The sequence below is a fragment of the Watersipora subatra genome, chromosome 1, assembly GCF_963576615.1.
Source record: "Watersipora subatra chromosome 1, tzWatSuba1.1, whole genome shotgun sequence".
Taxonomy (NCBI): Eukaryota; Metazoa; Bryozoa; class Gymnolaemata; order Cheilostomatida; family Watersiporidae; genus Watersipora; species Watersipora subatra.
The window spans coordinates 43,159,869-43,184,665 of record NC_088708.1 but is presented as its reverse complement, the minus strand read 5'-3'; the positions used below and the strand labels follow the sequence as shown (position 1 = coordinate 43,184,665).

The window sequence follows — 24,797 nt, the reverse complement described above, 5'->3', positions numbered from 1 at the left end:
CTAGCATGAGTAGTATTAGTCGTAAATACATTAGGAGCTGTAAAATATATCTTTGAGATATTTCAATCAGCTTGTATTTTATTCTCATGATGACTCATCATGATACTCAGAGACTTGAGATCATAAATAGATTTATTTTATTTCAATCAGTGGTGTGCGATTTAAAGATGGTCATTGTGCTTGGTCTATAGCTTATTTTGAGTTATAGACATGTCTGTGGAATCTAACCGACCGCTTGATTCCGGCTTACGGGTTTATTTTTTTCTATTTCAACATTCTTAAAGATTTCACCAATTTGGAAAATGAAAATTCTATGAAGTCAGCAGTCTGGATTGTAGATAAACAGACCGAGTTTACAACCTCGGCTACTGAACTGGTCGGCTGTTGCTGTTTACTATTCAATGTGCCAAAACATAGCCTAGCCATCAACTGACTGGTTTCACATCCTGTTTTAGTATTTAGTTGGTGATGATTGATTAGACTCATATACAAATAGGTCATTCCATAAATAAAGTATATTTTAAATAGATATTAATTTTACTTACACCGGTCAAGGTCGTTTAGAGCAACTTAGACCATGGGACAGGAATAGAAAGCAGTGAAATAAATTATGTGTATTGGAAGAAAAGATGTTTTTGTTTAACGTTGTTCTATGTTGCACAATATAATCTCGCAATTTTAATAATGTTTTACTTGATTTTTTAAAGTGAATTATTTTTATTAATATGCCTGTGATACTGCTGGAAAGTCTCTAGTAACAGTAATAGGATATCATCAGTTGAGTGTTTAAGTGCTGTTCAGTTACCTGATTGGTCGAACTGCTGAAAGAGTAGAGCCGCTTGAATTTGAGTTCTTGTCTACTTCCTGACACAGCTCAAATTCAGTTTTTTCTCCGTGAACCATTGTCTTACATTATCTGGTAGATGTGGTTAGTACATGACGATATTAGCATAGTCAATGCCAGCAGCTGGCAATGTACATATCCAGTTCAGCTTGCTAGTTCTGGCCATTAATTAATCATCCTCCCCAGGACAAACACTTAGCTCTCTAGGGCTGCATTCCAGAACGTGACTATTCTCTATAACTTGTACACTTGTTGTTTGACGCACCTGCATAGATAGAGCAGTTTGTTTTGGGAAGAGGGACAACTGTTTCAAGCCGATGGAGTGTGTAGGTGTTTACGCTTGAAGATTTTGGGATCAATTTTGATAGTTCATAACCTCTGAGCAAAAGAGCTTACATAAACAGTAAATTGGCACCTACTGCATCTGCCATAATTGTTATCAGTTTTTATGCCTTGGGCTGGGACGGTTCGTTGTAGGCAATCGGCCAGTAACAGATTTTGATGGTTTTTTAGTAATTATATGATCATGCCACTTTTTTGAGGGTATTTTGTTCATAGGAACTGAGTATGCCAAACAAGTATCATTATAGACTGCTCTGTAAAGATTTTTATTAACCAAAAGTAATTGTTCCAGATCACATGTTGCTCATATGAATTGATGTAAATCTGCATGCTCTAATTTATACTAAACCCGAATTTAGATCCGCCATTCCTGAACTACTCACTCAATGGTTGTCAACAACACATTTTTCCTTTTCCCTGCCTAAAACTTCAGTTTGATATTAAAGCACGCATGATCATATTGTTAGGAAGATTTGTATTCTTTACTAGTATGAGGTTCCTTTTAAACAAGGTTCTAGAGAAAGTTTTGACATCAAAAAGTAACTCAGTAATACAATGGACATTCGCCATACGATTTTAATTGGTGTTTTTAACCAGTGTTGGCGCGTAAGGCGAAAATTTCATATAGAGGGGTATAGAAATCCATAGTAAATATCTAATGCAAACACCTCTGGTAAAAATCATCAGAATTTTATTTATGCACTGTACATATGGAAAATTAGTAACAAAATAATGTTAACCTTGGTAACTATTGTTACTTGCAGTAAGTTTAATGTATTTAGTGGTTATGATCTACAATAAAATGTAAGGTTACAATGTACTATGTGCAGTACATACTGTAGGGAGTTTGAGGCAGACCTTAGTATCTTACATTAGAGGCATACGTATAAAAAATCGTTGAACTTGACCTAAATGAATTTAGCCTACTAAACATTTACCTAAAGCTAAGTTGTAGGTAAGAATTTTAGTTTGTAGTTTTTTTCTAAATTTTAGTTATGTATTTTTAACTATTTTACTGAGCTTCAACTCTTTCATCGCTAAAATTTTATCACCTATTTGTTTTCGTTTTCACAATAACGAATAATGCCAAACTGAGCGAAATCGAGCATCGTATCTCTTTTATTCATTGTTAGAGGGAACTCAGCGAATAACATACCGACATATTTCTTATTCCGATGTAATCAGCACACCGACTGCTAAGTTTGAATTTCGAGAGAAATTCTTGTTGATTGCGTATGGCGAAAAATAGTTCTTATGGAGAGGGCTAAAAAGCAGCGTATTCTACGTCGCAAGGCGAAAAAATCTTGGAACAGGGTCGTCGTAACCTGAGGGTGCACTGGTCTAGATTGCCGGGTACAGAAAATTCTAAGCGTGCCTCGTTCATAACAGACTATGTAACAATAATGTGCATTTGTCTTTCACCTGTGCTACTGCTCGTGCACAAAACATGCGAAACGATTCATCTTGTTTTACATACAAGCCATGTTGGATTAAAATGTTGTCAGTGCTGTAACCATTTCTGCGGAGTGTGTTGATTACTCTTGCGTCACACATGTTTGCAATGCAGAATGATTGGACACACGCTTCATTAGGTGAGTAAATATTTATATTGTATGAAGACAAGAGACTGACTATGTGGAATGATAGAATTATCACCTGCCCTTCCCCTTCATCTTTATTTGCCAATAAAAGCATGGTTAAATCAGTAGCCTACACACAGGATGTTACAAGTACGATACTTCAATACTTCTTATGATACTTGTTCTTCCTCGGCATGTCTTGACTTCAAATTTAATCCTGGCAGTTTGTGTTGCAGATGTTTTCTTACTAGCATTTTAGCTTTCGACTGATTTTTTTCAAGTGGCGACCGCTTTAGCCGAAGTTCTATGCCATGAAAACACTCAGTTTCGGCGCAACTGTTGACTAGAGATCTGATCCGCTACACCATTCCAACATTCTCCTTATCAGTATATTGTGTGACCTGCAAGCTCGTGAAGTTTATAAATCTTGCTAACTAATCTGGAGCTTGTTGTATGCTTGCCATCTTTGATGTTCTTATGAGAGGATTGGCAGCCTCACTTTCTTTTTTCTTAAGAATGTCTGCCTCAACTAGACTATTACTACCAGTCAACTACTTAAAAACCTTGGTCTGTCATCATTGTACACTAACCACATAATCACCTTGTGTGGGATGTCAATTTAGCTTGACATTTGGTTGACATTGTTGTAATATGTGCAGCCATCAATGTACAATGCTTCACCTGAGCTGTTATACAAGTTGTCCTCGCTTAATGACAGGGTTACGTTCTGAACCCGTCGTCAAACGATTCCATCGTTAAATTAACCCCCAATATGAGCCTCCACTGTTTATGTATAGGCTATTTACACCTTATTGCGTTTCTTCACTTTATTGTTTGTAAATTTTCTATTGATTTTCTAATAGGTGTAAAAAATAGTTCAACGAGTAAGTTAAACTACCTTTTTTTATTTAGCTATTGTGCATGCATGAGCATGTAAACAAACATTCGGCTACCGTAAAGTACATTGCGTTTGTATGTACCATAGTTCTTTTTTTATCGTGCTTCAACTACACAGATATTAGCTTAACACCCATGCACATAAAAACCCGATACCACATGCGCATAAAAACGATGTCATGGCTAGCCAACATGTATAATATCTATACATTCACGGTTTAATAGTTTGAAGAAATTTTTCTTTGTTTTTTTATTGACATTTGGATTCTTTTAACATATTTTTAACACGCTGTTATAACTCTGAGTCGTTGTTAAGTGATGACCACTTGTATAATTTTTACAGTAGGCTAATGTGGGTATTTGATTGTTCTTACATTTTGATGTTTGCATCAGTGTTTTTCTATTTTGTGTCAAGGTCAGGAATGTTGAATGCACCTGCTTCATAGTGCTTGTTTTGAATTTTTGTTCATTTCATAATTCTGTAAGTCATTTTTGCATTACGTCGTTTCGTAGTACGGCATTTCAAGTCTTCCTAGCAATTTGCCTTTTCATTGTGAGACGATTGCGCATTGGTTATAAATCTCAGCACGATTAGACAAAAGTGCAACCCAACGCTTGTGTACCTAAAGTGATGATGTTGAAACCAATTGTCAGAAATATGCTATTTCATGAACGATGCTTTTCTTAGCAAGGAAATCTAATAGTCTTGTGCAAAAAGGTAGGCAAGTCACCATAAAAATTATATCTGAGAGATAGAATAGGTTGATATAAACTTATAAAGCTGATCTGTTCACCAGGATTCACATTTGTAATGGCAATATTTTGACCTGTGATCATCTATAATTTTTCCTCCAGGTAGGAAAAAGACAAGTAGTTTTTAATTAGGGTGATTATATAGAGACTGTTGTTATAGCAAGGCTGATTTTTGTTGACCTCATTTCACAAATTTATGCATTGGTGAACCACACATTTATTCTTACCTCTAGGATGGAATAATAATTTGGTCTATAGCTGATGTTAACATATATTTTAGTGTACTTCTAGAATTCCATAGGCAGAGGATGTGTGCTGTAAAACTTGTTTCTCCTGATACATGTATAAATTTTAAATGTCAAACAGTTGGTGTGGGTAATAGAATCAGTATATTTGATAAAAAGAACACCTCGTAATCCTATCATTTGTAAAAATATATTACAATATCTACTGAAAGCAATGCAGCTTAAGGCTTGAATTTTTAGCTTTAAAATCATGTGGATCTACGAAGAATAGTGGTAGTAGTAGTGATAAAAGGAAAAAGGCATTTTTATTTAGAAAAATGCTTTTTCTTTAGAATTATAAGGAACAAAAATATAAACACCTGAGCAAACAGTACTGGATCAATTATTTAAAAAATCTTTCAAGATTGAGTAGTTGGAAGGAAAAATAAAAGTAATGAGAAAAAAAGAAAGCATGACATTAGTCCAAGTGGAGTTGGCCAACATAATTTCTAATAGAATTTCAAAACTCCAAATATATATATGAGTGTATTATAAAAATATAAATTGTATATAAGTAATGTGTGTTTAAAGTTTCTACAGTAAAAGTTAAACTGTCTGTGTATCTCTATTACCACCACCTCTATTTACAGACCATTCCTTTTATTCTATTGTCAAGGCTAGGTCTTCATTCACCTGTCTTTACAGTAAAGGCAAAGTCATAATTAAAATTCCTTTTATTAATTGTTGCTTTTAGTTTCTTAAAATTATGTTTTTACACAAAAAAGTTTTGTTTTGAATCCCAAACAAAAGTTTGAAACAAAAAACTTTTTGAGGTAAACCATAGAGCCCCGACAACAGACACTTTCTCGTTATCCTTAATATTCAACCATTGCATGTACACGTGTTAGTTGTTGTTACAAAATATGACTATAGTTTGTGCTTTACACTGTGTATTAGTGTATAATGTTTTCATCAGAATGAAACACTATGCCATTTCTATACAAGAATCCTGAGGAACCAAGGTTGAGGTGTATCGTTGCTACAAATGATCAGCCTAGCTTTTCCTCTTAGTAAACTATATATGAGAAATTCCTTGTAGATTATGCTTTTTCTGCCCTTTGAGTGCCATTTTTGCATTTCGGCACAAATGCTTTTGTGGCTAGAGTGCCAGCTTTGCATTTCCGCGAATTTGTGATGGCTCAGAATCGATGAAAATTAACGGCCGGCGAATGAGCATAATATGTTGACAAAGTATCTACAAACCTGATATATTCATAGTAAAAATATATTTAGACTAGCTGTGCTTTTCGGCGTTGCCTGGGTATTAAAATCAGCTTATAAACAATGAGAAGTAATGAGAGTTGCCTGCTACTTGCTATTAGCCTGGCACATTGCCAATGGAAAATTTGAGTAAGCTTATTAATGAGTGCTATTCATCTCCGTGACATTACGGAATTGCTCTGCCTAGTACGCAAAGCCGTTGGGTATTTGCTCCCATATAGCGGCATATATCGACCGGTGAAAAAATCAATCTCTTTGACCTAATTGGTACGGCGGCGACCGGCAAGCCGGAGGGTCCGAGATCAAATCTTCTTCGGTACAAAATCTTTATTCCAAGATTTTATTAGCTATAGCTGAAGGACACACACACCGACCCTGAGAAATATATATATATATTGTCAATGAAGCAGTTTTAAACAGTTGGGATGAGTATTTAATTAACAGTGGTAAAAGAATGGCAAAAAGAACAACAACATAACACCCATATAATCGCGATGTTGCAAACACTTTAAATATTAATAGCACTTTCAAAACTCTGAGACAGCCCGCTTAACCCGAGTTCCAACACTGTATAAACCTTTATACATCTATTAAATATCAAAAGAAAACGCTATATTACTTGGTTATTGCTCTTTATAAATCGAAAAAACAATGTTTTGCAAAAGTCGATTATAAAAAAACCGTTCGTTTCTATAAAAAGACTTACGTTTTTGTATGGTGTTTTTTATCTAGCAATGTTACAATGTGTTTTAGTTTATAATTGAAACCTTTCTTTATGGGTGCACTCATTGTTTTTAATTTTGGGAAGTTTCTGCTATCGATAATCATATTTTGAAGGATACAAATTCATTTGTTAGTCGATCTGATGGTTTTTGCAGATTCAATTCCGGTTGGCAATATATTCATATCACGTTATACTGGAAATTCCCCTGTCATACAGCCCACTACCAAAGTGATATTGGAAAAAAGGAAGGGTACTGATGGTTGAGAAATGCAATATTAGCAGTCAAATGGCACTGCAGTGCAATAGGATAACTGCAATGGTAGCTGTAATGTACTGGGTGTGGGTGTTATTATATACAACAAACAGCAATAAAGAAAGGAAAAGATTAAATGTTTATATCTCTCCCCTGCAATAGGAGAAATGCAATATTGGCCAATATTAGAAGTAAAATGCACTGATATTATTAGAATAACCAATATTATTAATATAGTAATAATAGAAAACTAATGCACAATTTTGTTTACAATTCCAAACGTCATAGCTAACAATATCAAGAAGTTGTGATATTTATATAGATTTTTAGAAAATCTATTTTAAAAAGTGTTTGGTCATGACAAACAGCAATAATGAAAGGAAAAGATTATATGTTTATATCTCTCCCCCTGCAATAGGAGAAATGCAATATTAGAAGTAAAATGCACTGATAATATTAGAATAACCAATATTATTAATATAGTAATACAGTAATAATAGAAAACCAATGCACAATTTTGTTTACATTTCAAAATGTCATAGCTAACAATATCAAGAAGTTGTGATATTTATATAGATTTTTAGAAAATCTATTTAACAAAACTATTTAGAAAAAATAATAACAGTAGCATACCATCATAGATGTTGTTAGTGTGACTATAAGACTTCAATAGTCATCCAAACTTATAATTAAATATTGTAATAATCTCATAAGAATCGTTAGTAAAGAATATCATCGTCATTTCCTTTACTTTCACTGCTTTGGACATCAGTTAGAATACCAAAGTACTCAAAAGTTTCCAAAATGTCAGTTACTTTGCAATCGGCAAAAAAAAACGATTTCTTTACTTCTACGTTAATTACAGAAAGCTTCGGGAATTCGACAATGCTATAGACTGGTGAAATGTGCACGTTATTTTTTCGTGATATGCGCACGACATAATGGTTCCATTCTCTGTCGCTCGTTGTTTCGTTTGTCGGTCTTTATTTTGATAAAAGTAAGGCTTCGTCAGTTTTAATAAAGATTTTTGGCCGCATTAACCTGTCTATTCATGTACAATCCGATCAGATGGGTTAGTTTTAAGATATTGCGGTAACCTTTCAAAGACTTGGTTACATATTTAAATAGGTTTATATGCGTTTTGTATCGTTATTATACTTTAACGACTCTACTAAAAAATGGTTAAATTTGTTGATGAGATTGCGATGCAAGAGTTTGCGACGTTGTTGATGAATAATTTTCGTAAGTTGTGTGTACATGCATTTATCATAAAACTCTCAAACTTCGCTCCGCTTGTTTGGTCGTGGGATAACTCTGCATTAATTTATTTTTAATTTATCTGGACCAAACTGCTTTCACATTATCTTAACATTTCTAGCAGCAAAATAAAGGAGTTAGCATTTATGAAATATGAAATAGAGTCTAGACAGGTGTTTTTTTTATTTCAAAAAACAAGCTTTTTTGTATTCGGCATTATCTGGTTTGCTCTAAGATTACCCGAGACAAATACTATTTGTCATATTCTGTTGTAAGATTTAATGATTGAATGCAACGGTTGTAATGATGTATTGTTAATTTGGGCTAGATAGACCTAGTAATAACAGAGCACGAGCCATAACAAAGTGCCATGTTAAGTGAAAACATGTGACACCGTAGCATTCGGTACTACGAATAATGCGACACTCAAAGACTTAACAAACAGTTTATGGTATAAAATAATGTAAAAACGTTTAAAAAGTTTTCTAGTCTTGGAATGAAGAAAAATTTTTAAAATTGCTTGTTATTAGGAGTTGCTTTGGATTTTGAAAGAGATTTTAACACTTTGAGATTGTTTGAAAGTGATTTTAACAAATAACTTTCAAACAGCCATGTGGAACAGGTTGTCTCTGAAACTGAGGTCAATCGTGCTGTAAATTTCGTTTACTCTACTAGATTATATATAGTGTTTTTGCTTTAATGCTGTATTTAATTGTTTAAGATATTTATTGAGTTTTTGAACTGTGGAACGAATTAAACAAAACACCACGCATTCTTACAAGCATTTTGAAGCAAACATCCTAACAGATTAACTTGATATGCTAGCCTGGATGCATTTTACCCTAGTCATTTACAATAGGAATTGCTAATGCAAAGGAGAAAAGTAGAGGGTAACTTGGTTTTTGCCATTTTTTGTGGACAATAATAGCTGAAAAAATTTGGTTTACAGCTGTCAACAGAACTTCCCAAATAAAAATGTACTTTATTTCAATGGAAAACGAGCCTAGATATACCGACTCCCTGCCTTCAGTGCTTCCAATAAAAGTACCTCTCTCATTGTTTCGTCATAAGTGACTCACTTACGATGCGTTAGATTTCTATAATTAGTAGCTTAAGCAGAGACAGCTAACTAGCACATGCCATGGCGTTTATATGTATCAGCGGTAAATGATCTCTTTTAAACAGCTTAGCATGGTCGTACTGACTGCTGCTATTTGGCACTTGCGCGCATGGTATATAAAGACCACACAATGTGTCAAATGCCATCAAAACCTTGGGCGCTATTAATATATTGCCTGGTTCCCTTGAGTTCACTCTATTTCTGACAACAGACACCATTACTGTTCTCATCCAGACACCGTACTGACAACATAGTTCCTACAATGTACGTGAAACTTTTATCATTGTATGCAACAGTCTATATATTCTTACTAGATAATCTGAATAATAACATTTATATTTGAATAACCTGCATCTGACTAAACTCTAGTTGCCATGGCTCTTTAGCCGCAGTCCATTACAAACTGAGGCCTCTGTTCATCGTATGCTTGTTTGACCATAGTTTTTTTTATTGGCTCGTTGCTACCAATGACTGTTAGTTTTACTGAACCAGTGGTTGCCTAACGTGATTTGTAATACATAAAGTGGACATGCATCGCTATGCAAATCTGTAATGACTCTGTAATCAATGTTTTCCAAATTGGATTCTGTAGTTTTGCAAGCATATGCGGTAAAAGTGACTATTGATAAATCGATGGTCTCGTTATCTACGCAACAAACCTGTCTTCAGCGAATACCCGCCGTAATCGATGTCAGTTAGTTGTGGAAATATTATGGCAGCAGCCAAGATCTTGGCATAAAAACTAAAGCTCTAAGGTTTGTGGTAGGAAACGTTACAGTCAAGAAAAAAAGAAAAGGTCAAGAAAAGGTTAGGCAAACAATAATTAAATTCCTTATGATTTTAATTGGGAGCTCATGATCTGTTTGATGAACCGCTAATCTGAACAACTTACAATAATCTTTTGCACAAGTGTTCATGTGATAGAATACAGCTCTGTAATACGACGGAGTTGTTTGCTCTTTGCCTCTTTATGGGTTCCAACTGAAGTGAAGAAAATTTTTACTTTTATATTCTAAGAATGCTAAAAAATCTTCATCGCTGGATGTTTACAAACCATTCTGTGAGCGTCTACCGAAGTTTTCAAAACAAGCGTTGTGTAAGTTTTTTGTGAACAGGAAGTTCACTTATGATTTAAATAGTTACGAATTTGGAGTAACAATCCTTAGCTAGAGCTCCTTTTCTAGCCTAAGCTATTATAATAGTTCTTTGATAACTTGTGCCGAGAATGGTTCGCCAAACCTGATTTCCCTGGGAGCTGTGGCTTCCAGCCAGCTTGTGTAGTTGTTATGGAGGTATTAGCTGTTATTTGGAATACCTTGGGGATGGTGCTCAGTGGAATGCCATCAAATGATGATGGATGGTCCCACACTTATGACAGCTCCAACCACTCAACCACACGCCTTCTCTATTGCAGGCTTATCGGGGTTCTATCACTTGGCTCCCTTCCTCTTACAATCATAGTCGCTCATTCGGGTGGTTCATTATGCCACCCGCAATAGTTGTCTAATCAGGTAACACATGAGTGAACACCAGTTCAATCTCCCTCTCAAACAATTACTCTTTAGCTTTCAGTTAAACAGCTTGGTTGATTTGCTATCGCTCTCTACTTTCCTAAGGTAAACTGTCTCTCCTTTCTTCATAGTGTTCTTTCAGAGTTATGCCTCTCATCATTCTACTTCCTGTTCCTTGTCACTGCATGTTTTCTCTCACCTCGGCCAGTCATTTCCTAACTTTCTCTAAAGTTGCGACTGCTGTATATTCTGTGTTGCTGTATTTCTACAGATAATGCTTTTCTTTTCAATAGACTTGCGCTTGTATCGTCAGAAGAAGAGTGGACAATCGAAGACTAACAGTGACTGGCAGTGTCTCGCTACCAACTGTCAAGGTTGGGAGGAGGTCATCCGACGCCTCAGTCAATCGAGTGATGATCAGGAGCAAGACTTGCATACTTACCTCAACAAAGAGATCTACCCTGCTATCAAACCCCTTCTGCAGGTATTACATCCCATAACTACCCATCTAGTTCATTCCGCCCCAAGTGGCCGTCACCACTGGAGATGATAGCCTTGGATTAAAGTTAGAAGCAGGAGGACATATCCTGTTTATTAAATTATGATTGTCAACACCCAACTTCATCGTGATCTAGTAAAATAATTTAAAAATCTCTCTTCTCTTCTGAAAATGTTAATTGGGTAATGCCTGCTGCCTAGTCGCGCAATCAGAGGGCCTGTGCTATGAAGTTATCCTGATGTTGATAGCGACCATCTGATCTAGCTATTTGTGACAGTAACATGGCTGCTCACGAGGTTTCTATACATGCTCATGCAACTAGCAGCGTTTTAAAAAAAGAATTTAAAGATCAAAATGGGCTAGCAGTGCATTGTGTATGTGGCAGTGCATTTTGGATGTGTTAACCAACTCTTTGTGTGATGGTTACAAAATTACGCTATTCCCTATACATGGCTCTTTTTAAAACCGACTAAAAAGTTTTTGAATATTTTTGTTAAGAATGTTCAGAATCCTAATCAGTATTGTTTTAGTTTTAGGAGTTGTAGCTCTAGTCCGTATCCTCGGGTCCCTGCTTTCTACTGTAACATTGACAAAGCGTAATATCAATTTTGTATTTAGCCGGTATGCTGGCAGCTGACCGCTAACATAAACCGCTGTGCTTGTACAGCTTACATCAATGATTTTCTGGGTTCTTGTGTTGCTAGATGTTGTGGTGATATCACGCTTAACTATGAACAAAAAATCAACACTATTTACTTTTATAAAAAGTAAAAATAAAATTGAATTATTTAATGTACATGCAAGTTTTAAGAATGTTCAAACATACCTAGTCTTATTAACCCTTTGATTGAAAAAACATCTATTCAAGGGCACTTTCGTTGCAAATAATTTTAAAGGAGAAAGCTGCCATTTGTACACATGTTTATAAAGTAGCTGTCAGACCTCTCATTCGCTAGTTTTAGTTGGAATAGTTTGTTTGTTTGTTGCTTTATTTCATCATTAATATATGAATATATGCAAAAGAAATGAAAACTAGACAACAAGCATCCAGAGAAAGGTAATGACGAGGCCATGTGCGCAATAGCATACGCTAATATTTGGCCCCGATCTAGGTAGCAGATTACAGGCTAAAATTAATTAAACATAGTTTTTAAAAAAATTATCTCAATAGCCAAGCCCTTAAGCTCCTCTTAAAACCTAACATGTTTTGTATACTGCGAGTAGAAATAGACAGAGTGTTCCATAAAACAGCTTCTTGATAAATCGTTCTTTTGTCACCAGCAGCAGAAGATGATCTAGGTAGGGATAAGTTGAATTTAGAACTTCGAGTGAAATAGTGCTGTGAGAGAGGAGAATATGATGAGTAAAAAGATATATGAGCTCTAAGCAAAGTCCGAAATTTAAACAACTGACTAACATTCAAAATAGCGTCTATAGCACTTTAATTTATCGTTTTTCATAAAATAAAGCATTAAATATCTTTGCTCGTGACTTCACACTAGTGTTGGGGCGGTAAGGAGTTATCCGCTTTTACCGACACCGGTATCCGGAAAACCAATCATTTTCGGTGACAGCTAGTTATCCGCGGCCGGTTTGATATGATCGGTATTTATCCGTGAAAGCCTATCGGTAATTGGTTATCCGGAAAGATATTTGTATTGGACAGGCTACAGCATTACCAGCGACGTGTTCGCGGAAGAATCTCCTGCACAATGAGCTCATTTGAGCTCATTGTGCAGGAGATTCATTTGACTCGAGAGCTCATTTGACGTCTCGCCCACAATCGCAATGTAATGGAATGAGAAGAATGAAAGTGAAAAATCGCGCGTCAATTGATGCTCAAAGATGCAAACACGCATCATTGAGGAACACACACGCTAATCAAAAAGAGTCGCTCGGAGCACATTGGCAATCACAACTTTTTTCTCAAACATTCTGAAAACACAACACACGCGAATTATATTATAACTCTTTCTTCAACGAACATTACACTCTTACATATAGGTATCTAGTATTATATTACGTCTTACATTGATAAAATGTAAAACGTAATATACGTTTTATATTTTATCAAATATAAAACGTATATTACGTTTTATATTTGATAAAACCCCCGTTTGATATTTGATACGTTTGATATATTTATACATTTTATATTTGATTTATCCCCCACCTGCGTTATGTAAAAATGGGCAGTAGGTAAGCTGAAGTTGAACACACACTGAAAACCATTTACCGAACTACAATACCGACAATTCTGAACTTTCTTAGTTGGCAAAGGATACCGAAGATGTTAAATACCGAGGATACCAACACCGGGAAAACCGATAAAAAAGTGCACGGATATCCTATCCGGCACTAAATTATATACCGGCCCAACACTACTTCACATACACGCTGCTGGTGAAGCCAAAACTTCATTTTTCATACTTTGCTCCTGCTCGAGTCAGCCATTGCATTATTGGTCAAAATTGCATTGGTGTAGAATAATTGCCATAGGTTCAGGAAGCGATGTCACTTTATTAGTATTGCATAATACCTTTCATAATCTTATTCTTGAGCAGTTACACCCATTTAGAGCATTATTGAATCAGTTCTAACCAAAAGTGAATGCAATCACAAAAAATAGTCAAAAGTCTTCTCCTGATTCGTTAAACGTTATTGTATTAATGGTGAGCAGCCGTCTTTCTGCCAGCAGATTATATAGAGCTTTTACTAGCTAGATTGACTACAATAAAGAATAGTAGCAATAATCAAGCAATCTTGGCTTAGAATATTTCATCAACATGTTTTTTTAAAATTAGGTTGGTTGCTGCTAACAAATAGAGACATCAAGTGAGAAGGAAGAGTCTTTGACTGGAATCCTTAGAATGTGGCTTGGATTCACTTAATTGTGGCATTGCAATTGATAACATGAAAATTAATGCCGTGACAATGCCACTAGTTGTGTTCATCGTATCAGATGTACCTTTAGAAGTTTCATCCCTTATGAGGGCAGTTGCCCAGTTTCCTACATTTCTCCCAAGGGATCTGTTCTAGCACATTAGACTTGACGACCATTGCTCACGGAATGGTTGTATGTAATTAGATAATACGCCTTTGCTACTGTCACAGATGAACATTGTTGTATAGCAAGGATATTCTTGAGACCAGACTAATCATATGTCTCAGTCATCTCAGTTGCAAGCTCCTTTTTAATAGTAGACTAATCAATTTTGTTCTGTTCATTCTGTTGGTGTTGGCCTTGAATTTATTGATCAAGGACTAAGCCGCAAGGCGTTGGACGAAGAGTTTTGGTGAAAGGGAGATAATTCTGCAGGTGTAGCGAGAATGTTAGTATGACAGACCAGTCTGATAAGTTGACCAAACTGTCAGATTCATTGTTCATGTAGTATTGAATTTCAGTATAGGCCCTATTTGGCCAGACTTTAAACATGAACTTACACAAAACTTTAGCAGATTTTATCAGAATGTCTTAGTATTTTTTCTATCAGTTTTTTATCATTTGAGATTTTGATCATTTATGATTGTTTTTTATGTTTGAGGTGATCAGACTGCCAGGATGTTTCAAGATTGAAATCGACAAAATTTGCTCGCGACTAAAGCACTCAGGTGAAGCGACAGTTCAATTATGATGTATATACTTGTAAAGAAACTGACAGAGTAGAGACACCCAACGCTGCAACTTGAACGCAATAGCCGATATTAACTATCGCAATGGTAGTAGCTAGTGACATCATTTCGCACATATTTATCTTCTAAACGTTTTGAGCCGTGATCAAGTTTTGTCGATTTTAATCCTAAAACATCCTGGCAGTCAGATCACCTCATACATAAAAAACAATCGTGAATGATAAAAAATGTCGATACATTCTGATAAAACCTGCCAAAGTTTTGTGTAAGTTCGTGTTTAAAGTCTGGCCAAATAGGGCCTATACTGAAATTCAATACTACATGAACAATGAATCTGACAGTTTGGTCAACTTGTCAGCCTGGTCTGTCATACCAAATCTATTAAAAAGTTTGTCCTTAACAGAAGCAATTTGTTTGCAACTTTTAAGAAATTTTATCATGTAATACTGACATGCTATAAATTTTATCTCTTACTATTGCTTTGTCTCTAAAAATACAAACTACTAAAATGTGTTATATAATATGAAATCCAAAATGGAACTTCAGTCCTGGTGTGTTAATTGAAAGTTTGCAAGCTGGTGATAAGGAGCATTGTTACTCTTGTTGCAGACAGAAACTAGCGAACCAAAAAGCATCAGTAATGACGAGTTGCTATTAGCCGAAGGGAAGGAAATATCTTGCGTAGAAATGGTAGCTAAAGAAAAGCCAACGAGTCCTTCTAAAATAGACCAATCAGAGTTGATCCGCAATGAGAACCCTGAGCTGAGCAAGGTGCTGAGTGAGGAGCCGTCTACAGGTTAGTCGAAGTTTCTCTTGCCTAGTTTCCCTCCAACACAGCTAAGTACTATATAGTGAATACGTAAAGTATGATTTGCCATCCCTTATTCCTTGGCCTGTAGTTGCTGGCACTACTGTCCAACTCTCCAAAAGCCTGCATCTAGCCTTCCATTCAAGTTTTGTTTTATTGGTTGAGCAGGCTGTTTGGAGTTTCTTTTTAGCACCCTACAGCTGTGCTAACAACGTTAACTCACACCTGGTTGTTTCTGATGTTTATTTTACAATTACTAATTTTTCTTCATTCGCTGCGCTGGTTTGATTTAGTGCCGACATTCAGACAGTACTTTCTTTTAATTGTTCTTAAGTTTTGATTAAATATGAGTAACTAATTTAAATATATATTTGCTTTCAAAACCATACATTGTTGATGCGCAACTCTACCATAATGATTAACAAGCCTTTTGGCCAAACGATTCAAATACATTTTTGTGATATTTCAATATGCATCCTTGAAAATTAAAACTTAAAAACAACAAATTCATTTAGTTCAAGTAATGTAATTTCAAGTCAAAGTCAAGTGATTTCAAGTAATCGAAGTAAATTTCATCACAGTGATAGAAAAAACATTTATTACCAGTGATTTTGGTCCATCTTAGCCTTCATTAGTCTTTCAAACAAATGGATGAAATGCCTAAAACGTATATGTACAAATAGTAAAGTCATTTGTAGTATCGTGGAACACTTCCTTGGTTACAAGTGGATCTCTCTCTCCTGTCCCTGTCCCATCTATTGCAGTCTTCCATGAAAAGTCTAACGCTGTCCCATCTATTGCAGTCTTCCATGAAAAGTCTAACGCTATCCCATCTATTGCAGTTTTCCATGAAAAGTCTAACGCTCAGTTTCTGTAACATTTGTGGCTGAGCTAGATGGAAGATCGTTATGTTATCGTTACGTTATCACGGTTGACATTGAAATGTCTAATGATACAACAAGTTTGATGGCATATAGCTAGCTGAGTATTGGATTTTGTTGAAAACCAAAATAGACTTATTAGGTATACGTTTTATACTGCTTTCCCAACAATGGCAGTGCTTCTGATAATAAAATGGGGAAAATTTAATGATAAGCGAAAGTGACACTGCAGCACATAGTAGAAGTGTGATAATGTCTCATTTCCTGAACGAATGAGTTTGCTTTGTCAAGTATGTAACGCAAGATAACTTTGCCTTTCAATTTACAATTAATAAGATTCTTCAATTCCATGCTGTGCTAAGTTCATCATCTTTTATTTTTAGGAAAGTCTTCCAGCCAAGCAAATGGTGAGTAAAGTTATGTTAGTGTACACATAATAAATTGCCCAATAAATGGTGTATACCCATTAGGCCCTCGATTACTATTTGACCAATGAAATATAGTCAGAGTTGGCCTGGTGGCGCTACCTATTTGCAATACTAATGAGCATGTATATCTCATATAACCACCCTAAACATGTTCAGTTGTCACGCAAAGTTGCATAAATTGTCTATCCCATGTTCATATAGTTGCTGCAATACCAAGTTTGAAAGCCACTTGCGAAGATGAAAACTCATTGATTGTTAAGTGGTCAACGGGACAAGTGGCCCACGCAACTAGTAGTGGCCTACAAAACAAGTAGCCCACACAATAATGGGAAAGTCACTTTCAAATGAACTTTCCTCAAAATAATTTTCACAAGTTGAAAACTAAACTTTAATGAGTAACATAACAATAGTCATTATTAATTCAGAAAAGTATTTTTATGCTAGCTGTTATAATTTCAAGAGAGAAACACATTCACATTGCTTGAATAAAGCTGTCAGTAAAACATTTTATACTATGCAAAATATATAAATATTTTGATCAAGTCGTAAACTCTGCCACTAAACAAAGAATGTTCATTACGGCTAAGTATAGATTGTCTCACAACGATTCAACTTTTAGCACGCTGTTATTCGATACACAAGCTGTTTTATACATCATGCTCATACTGGCTGTATAATGATCATAGTAGTTTGATGTTTAAAGTTACATGATAATCCTTCTTGATTTTCACTATCTGTAAACATAATTAGCATAAGGATAGTCTCTTGCTTTTGGTAACTTTTTGAAAAGTATAAAATGCGCTTGGTGCTAGCATTATTAGCCAATGAAATATGAGTCTAGAGGAGTATTTGGCAGAAGATTTCTTATCACTCTCCCAGTTGAATCCCATGTAAAATTGAATTCATGAAGTGATCAAATTTGTATAATTCGGTTTGGATTGGTCAGACGTCGAATCTGTTGGCAGCACCTCTAATATCTTTGGTCTCATGCTTTTGATTAATTATTGTAAGCCCATTGCTGGTGCCAAGCCTATCTGCTGCTTTTTATCCATTAGCTCAAGGTCGTTATCAATGATACTTTCCCTAGCAAACATGCACTTGCCAAAATACAAAAAATGTTTGACTCGTTACTCAGTAACCGACCGACCGGCTATGCTGTATAAGTTGGAGTAAGGTCACACAATGCTCCTCGCTGCCACTAGGATTTCCTCCTGTGATCAGTGTTAGGATTGTCTAATTGTCACCTGTACTCCGGAGTTCAAGCATTCAACCTTCTGCTTGCTTACTTGTCCATTTATCCAATTTAGCTTGTGCTCTTATTTTTGAACTTGTCAATATAGGCAGAGTCATTTCAAGCAATCAAGCTGTTAACTTGTTATTGTTTTGCTTCTAGAAACTATATGACCTCATTAGATAGTTTGCAGCTTCATTGCAGTTTTTTATGAGAATCTAATGTTTTGCGGTTTCATAATCTTGCAAGGCGGTCTTATGGAAGCAAAGACCCAGTTATCTTAATCAATCATGAAGCTATGGTTCATGATTAATTTGATGGGGCTTCTAAATAATTTGTCCTGGTAAAATGTTTACTTTGTAATTTGTCAGCTTGTCGATATTTATGAATTTAATTTTGTGTATTGATCAATGCCAATGTAATAGCTATAGCGAATAAGTTGACTAGCAACAATATATGGCTGTCTCTCGTGTTCACAAAATGTCGGCCATATTTATTGCTTTTCTACGTAATTGCTTCTTTAAGGTTGACTTTTTCTATGAACAATATTTCCTTGACATGATTAGGTAGTCTTTCAAATTGTGTCGAGCTAATTTCTGTTGATCTTTTGCTGACGCCGTGTCAGTCCATTTCTATAGTTTTGTTGATCTTTCAATAGGTATATCAATTTTTTTATCGATCAAATGTGTGTTGCGTAAAGTTATGACGCTAAATTTGCTTATGGTAAAGAGAACTAACACTCATCTGAGTTGTCTCATACCATTTGCAGTCAATTCACCGCCTATGGGCTATGTAATATATTTTTGAAGCATCAATATTGGAGTATAACTTATTGTGCCACAGACTGTCTCACCTAATTACATAGATCACTGACCTGTCACACTATGCCTCAATTAACTGTTGCATTTCAAGGTTTATGCATTTAGTTTTCAATCGGGGTAATTTTTGAAGTAGTCTTCCAACTTGTCCTAACAACCTCTAGTCACCGACACTCACTGACACTTGGCCTGACCTTATTATTGCCCTTATCGTCCTGTCTTATCATCCAGTCTTATCAGTAATTATTTGCTTGCACAAAATGCCCATTTCATTCGCGTTTAGTTCTTGTTTCACACTTTGTATCAATAGTTCAATAATGAGTCTACACAGATTCTTGATCTCGTGGCAGTTTCTCAACATGAGCATGAATCTACTCAACTAAAACTGTGTTGGTGTATTACCATGTGGAAGCAACTGGTTGAAGTTACTAATTATGAGATCTGACAAAGTTTTATTTGGGGTTTGGCTACTAAATTACGTGTATCTTCTCCCTTTAAAACAGCAAACACTGTTCTTTCGCACCGAATACGCTACCTCTGTACCACACTGGTTGTCTCGATTTTTTCAATAGTACTTAATAATAACAATTCTATGAAGTGGTCTCTAGTCTTATCTTCAAGGGTGCCGTTATATCAGTTTGACCTTATGCTGGAGAGATAATTCTGTAACTGATTCTTTATCACCGTTGGCTGTATCTTCAATAACGATCCTTCATGTCTTAGAGTGATTGCTCCGTTGTAGCGCGTACCTCTGAGTCATCTGTCTTGTGCGTTTGGCGGTTGGGTGCATTGTCATTAATTTAACGCTCGTCAATTGTGTGTCGAGAGGGAGGAGTACGCGTATGTAGTGTACGAGCTGAATATCTAGGATCAAGTCAGTTTGATCGATTGTCGCACATGTCCATTAGCTAGGTTAGTCATTGTCTCGCATTGGTATAGGGATCTAACTAGGACTTGCGGCTGAACGGTCCTGTAGTAATTGGTGAACTTTTAAGCTAAACTAATTGCTTGATTTGTCAATTGATCACTGGGAATACTTACTGTTGTTATTATTGCTCCACATCAACAATCATATGGTAGCCAGTGTACCCATGTTGTTGCCATTTAAAACAAACAAACCTCTGATTGAAGGTCTAAATTGAAAAATAAAAGAGCATAAAATGCAATTTTCTACTACGCAAGACTAAACTATTAAATCAATTACCATAGACACCATAATTATGTAAGTTCATGACACTTCCTAGCGAGTGTTTAGTAGCAGATTGGTGAGTGAGTCCCGGATATATTCACGCGTGTCTGTTACTATTTACAAAATTTAGAATCCTTTTTAACTAAAGTCAGAAAAAGAGTAGATATGGTTTTACTACCAACTTAACTAATATTCTAAAAGAAACTAAAGTTTGTAAGCTTAATGAGCTATTGCTAGCGGGTCACCAACTTCCTTACTGTTACTAATGCAGCTGTGAATAGACGTGTGTAACTATCTGCTACGCGCTTACAAAGATCAAGCACTTTGTCTTGAAAAAGTCCTTCCACAAATGTGTCTATAAGAACTACTGCATTAGCGTAGACATAATGAACCATTCAACTGGATAATGTTGTGCTGCAACTTGTGATTTCAAATAGAACAAGTTGAAGCAGGCAAGTAAAGTCAGTCAAATAGTATTAGCTTAGGTCAGCTTATTTTTAGCGTGTAAACTATAGTGAGCCTTTTTGTTACTTTTGTACCGTAAAGCCAGATATAACAACACTAATTTCCTAGTTGGAATTTTTATCCAAAAGTAATTTAGGTAATCATGTATGGTGGCAATTTATTATTAGCAGCAAGAGAAGATGATCACCAACTGGGCTAGGAGTCTAGAATCGACTTTGCATGCTTACGGTTGCGTTATACCAGTCATTTTGTTCCCTTTAGTTACAAATGTCTCAGTCTTTTGGGTTTCACTCTGATGGTTTACAAATGCCATTCTTAGCTCAACCTACGCTGTTATCTGTTTACCTGCCAAGTAGAAAGTTACACCTGTGTCTATTTTACAGGAGATGTCAAAAAATCGGCCACTCACAAAGGAGCCAACTTCAATCAGCCACACAACCAGGTTTTTGTCTTTTCAACGCAGATGGCTAACAGAGCTGCTGATGGTGTCATGTCTGGTAGCACTGGCTCAATTCTTCAGTGTCACTTGGAGGACAACGATACTAAAAACTTCTTACGAGTATGTACATATTTGTCCGCTGTCATCGGCACTGCCCCAGCCGATGTCACTCTTGTTGTTAGTGTCTCATCTCCGTGTTGCTCACGTTTTAGGAGATATTCTGACATGGCTGTAGTATATATATATATATATATATATATATATATATATATATATATAACAAACCCTGTAATGCCCAGATTTGTTTCATTGTCAATCAAATAGCCTCATATGCTGGTTCTCAGGAACCAAGTTTTCAAACCGAACATTGCTAGTGATCTGGTGAAAAGCACTCAGCATATATGTGTGAAATCTGTATGAAATCGGCCAAAAGATGTCCAAAAGCATATCCTTTACGCAGACTAACAGACAGACACTCAGTGACAACTAAACTTTAATGATTACTATAGCAATAGTCATTATTAATGCAGGAAAGTATTTTATGCTAGCTATTATAATTTTAAGAGAGAAACGATTTAGTAATATAGATGCATGTACTATAATAAGTTGACTGCGATTACTTTGTCCTTTGGGGGGTTTTGTGATAGGTTGAAGTTTTAAAGGTGAGCGTTTACTAGTTCTGTTTGATCTAATTTTCTAAAAACTGGAATAATTTTATGCCAAGCAAAGATATGCAAGATTATCAAAAATAATTCAAAACGTTTTATTCAATTTCTGGACAGTTCTACCACAGTAACCAATCTCAAATCAATTTGATTTCATTATGAAAAGATTCATGTTAATATATGTTGGCCACTAACAGTTTTAGCGTTGATATTTGTGGAGAAGTTTATCGTAACCCAACTATTTAAGGATTGATGTAGATTCTACACGACTGGACATATGCGGTAATCATTTTAATTGTTTTCAGGTGAACCCGATGACGGTTGCGCTTCCCACTGCTACGTCAAGGTTACCCATGACACTGCAAAGACCTACTCATCCGTTCCGACACCCAAGGAGCTCAGCTGGATTCGGTGTCCGTACATCTGCACCATGGCCTGGCGCAGTTCCCCAAAATATTCCTCCCACAGGCTACAGTCAACCCATGATGTCACGCTCTCCTCATTTTCCTGCCACTGGCCACAGCCAAATGACCAGTGATATAAAGGGCCATGTCGGGCAGTCCATTATGACCAGCCAGGGGATTAATGACATGAAGGGCCCAATGGGACAACCTGATATAGCCAATCAGTATGTGCCAAATGAGAATCTCACTCCTGACCAGAGACAGCACAGAGAGCATAGCTTAGCCAACTTGCTTAAGATTCACCAGATGCTCCTCGCTGATGACAGCGGCAACAGTGTGACTGACTTCAAACATATAAACATGGCCCAGGATAGGCAGGGTCCTTATGCGCCCCACTGCTGTCCCTCTCCAAATAACCTAAACAGCTTTGGAATGAACCCAGCAATGGCTCCTCCTGGCCCAGGCTATGGCTCTGGTGCACCTCTCAGTCCTGTGTGCGCACCTGCTACTCCGAACGCTATGGAATCTAAACCTCCTCCACCTTATCGAATGCCAGCGAGTTCCACTACAGCCCCCGCACCAAAGAAGGCTAGTAAGAAGAGAAAGGCAAGCGCTGCTCGGTCTCCTGCTTCTCCGATTGACCCTCCTATCAAGAGTGAAAAGCAATGTATTCCGCCTTCTCCGCTTGCCGCCCCATCTCCAAGCTCTGGCCCTGTACCGCTGCACCACACACAACTCCCTAAGGCTCCTCAGCATGCGATGATGTCAGAGGATATGGTTGGGGGTATACCTAAGGGTATGATGCAGCCACTCTCACGACAACACAGCATGCCTAACCTTCTACCGGGTCATGGTGCTCCAAATCCGGCTGCACCATATCGCATAATGCAGGCTGGCCAGCCAACACCCTATCAGGTTAGCTCATTCTCTTCTAGTCATCCAATTAGAGTTCACCTATACTTGTTGACCAGTGTCGTTGTTGACTTGTTTTTTTTCAGCGGTATGTTGCAATATTTGCAAATTACGGCTTTCAAAGCTTGGAAAACCGATCTATTGTATGAAAATCACTTTCAAAGCCTGCTTTGAGATTATTTATGTTGCCTTGTTCTTGTATTAATGCCATCTGGTCTACTCACATAGTTTACTCACATAGTAGTTGAAAATTTAATTTTTGGTAAAACATTAAAAACTATGTAATGCCGAAATGAAGACTCTTTTCCAAGACTTGTCCCCTCTTCTTTAGTTTCAGCGACTACTGATACTTGACATGCAGCATTTCCATAGGAAACCAGTAGTTTTACAAGATAACTAATTGCTTCAGAGTTAAATGATGCCTAGCTTACAGTAAACAAGCCTACAGAGGACCCATTGGTTGTATCTCACTTACAAACACATCGTGTGACCATATAATGTTAGCTGGGATAGAAGCCTCAAATCTCTTTTTACAGAAGCCTCCTGGACAAGATGCGCCACCCAGTTATACCAACTCATTGCGTAGAGGGATGAGTGTGGAGAGCATGACTGCTCCACCTACTCAACAACAGCAATATCTCCAACCTGAGAACCAAGAAAGGATAATAGAAAGACAGTTGAATATGGGGCACCAGTCTAAACACCCGCTGCAACCTTGCACGGAACAGCCTTACGGCGCTCACTCTTCCGCTCCAGACACTAATCTCACCAATAACATAACATCAACATCGCTAGCCAACCTCGCAAAGGACATGGAGCAAAACATCTCAGAGCTGTCCCAGAAGATGACTCAAGGTGGACCGTATGGCGGCATGCAACCTGAAGTTGGCACTGAGGCTACGTCTGATCAGCCTTGCAACATGCCCTTACCTATGTCTACTTCTTCCTCCAATCCTCAGCAGCCTAGCGTGAATAACACATTTGTGAATGCCCACATGTCTATTGGCCAAGTCAATATTCAGAATGTGACAGCGAATCAGTCGTACCAAGGACCTGGTATGCCTGGGCATATGCAGCAAAATGTTGATGTGTCTATGAATAACTTTGCCGGGGGTGTGCCGGCTGGCCCGCAACCAGATTCAATGTTTAAGCCAGCACAGCCAGCCGCTCCAGCAGTAAGTATTCAAAACAAGGGAAGAAATACAATTCAGTATCTGCCCGTCTCGCAGCCCTCAATCGCTCCCACACATGAACCATCTCTTCCACACAAGCATGTTTTTGATATGATGACGCCTGAGAGGTTTCCTTCCCAAGCCCCCAACTTTGCATCAGCAGATGCTATGCAAATGCCCATGCCAGGCCTGCCTACAGGGCAAACACGACACTCATCTACCATGTATGGACCTGGAATGGGGGCTCCATCAGGTAAGTGTTGTGCACCATTTAGCAAACCTGTATGACTAGCTAAAATACCCAGTTAATCTTTTACCTGCAGAGTTGCTTATTCCGAGATCTGCATTATATGTTAAAACTTGCTACGTGTGTTGGAGCATGTGTTCCTATAAGAATACACAGTATTTCGCCTTATTCCTTCCACAACCCCAAAATCTCACGTTGATATATGCTTCATTATTACGCA

General features: G+C 36.9%; 1 protein-coding gene across 1 annotated transcript in view; it reads left to right on the top strand.

Annotated features, from left to right (window-relative positions):
• The window catches only part of LOC137386104 (B-cell CLL/lymphoma 9 protein-like), a 42,254-nt gene that overhangs the window by 10,896 nt on the left and 6,561 nt on the right, over positions 1-24,797 (top strand). The window contains exons 7-12 of the mRNA XM_068072789.1: positions 11,080-11,270; positions 15,528-15,714; positions 16,991-17,014; positions 21,122-21,297; positions 22,148-23,161; positions 23,695-24,583. Coding sequence (XP_067928890.1) covers positions 11,080-11,270; positions 15,528-15,714; positions 16,991-17,014; positions 21,122-21,297; positions 22,148-23,161; positions 23,695-24,583 — 2,481 coding nt within the window. The remainder of the gene's footprint in view (positions 1-11,079; positions 11,271-15,527; positions 15,715-16,990; positions 17,015-21,121; positions 21,298-22,147; positions 23,162-23,694; positions 24,584-24,797) is intronic.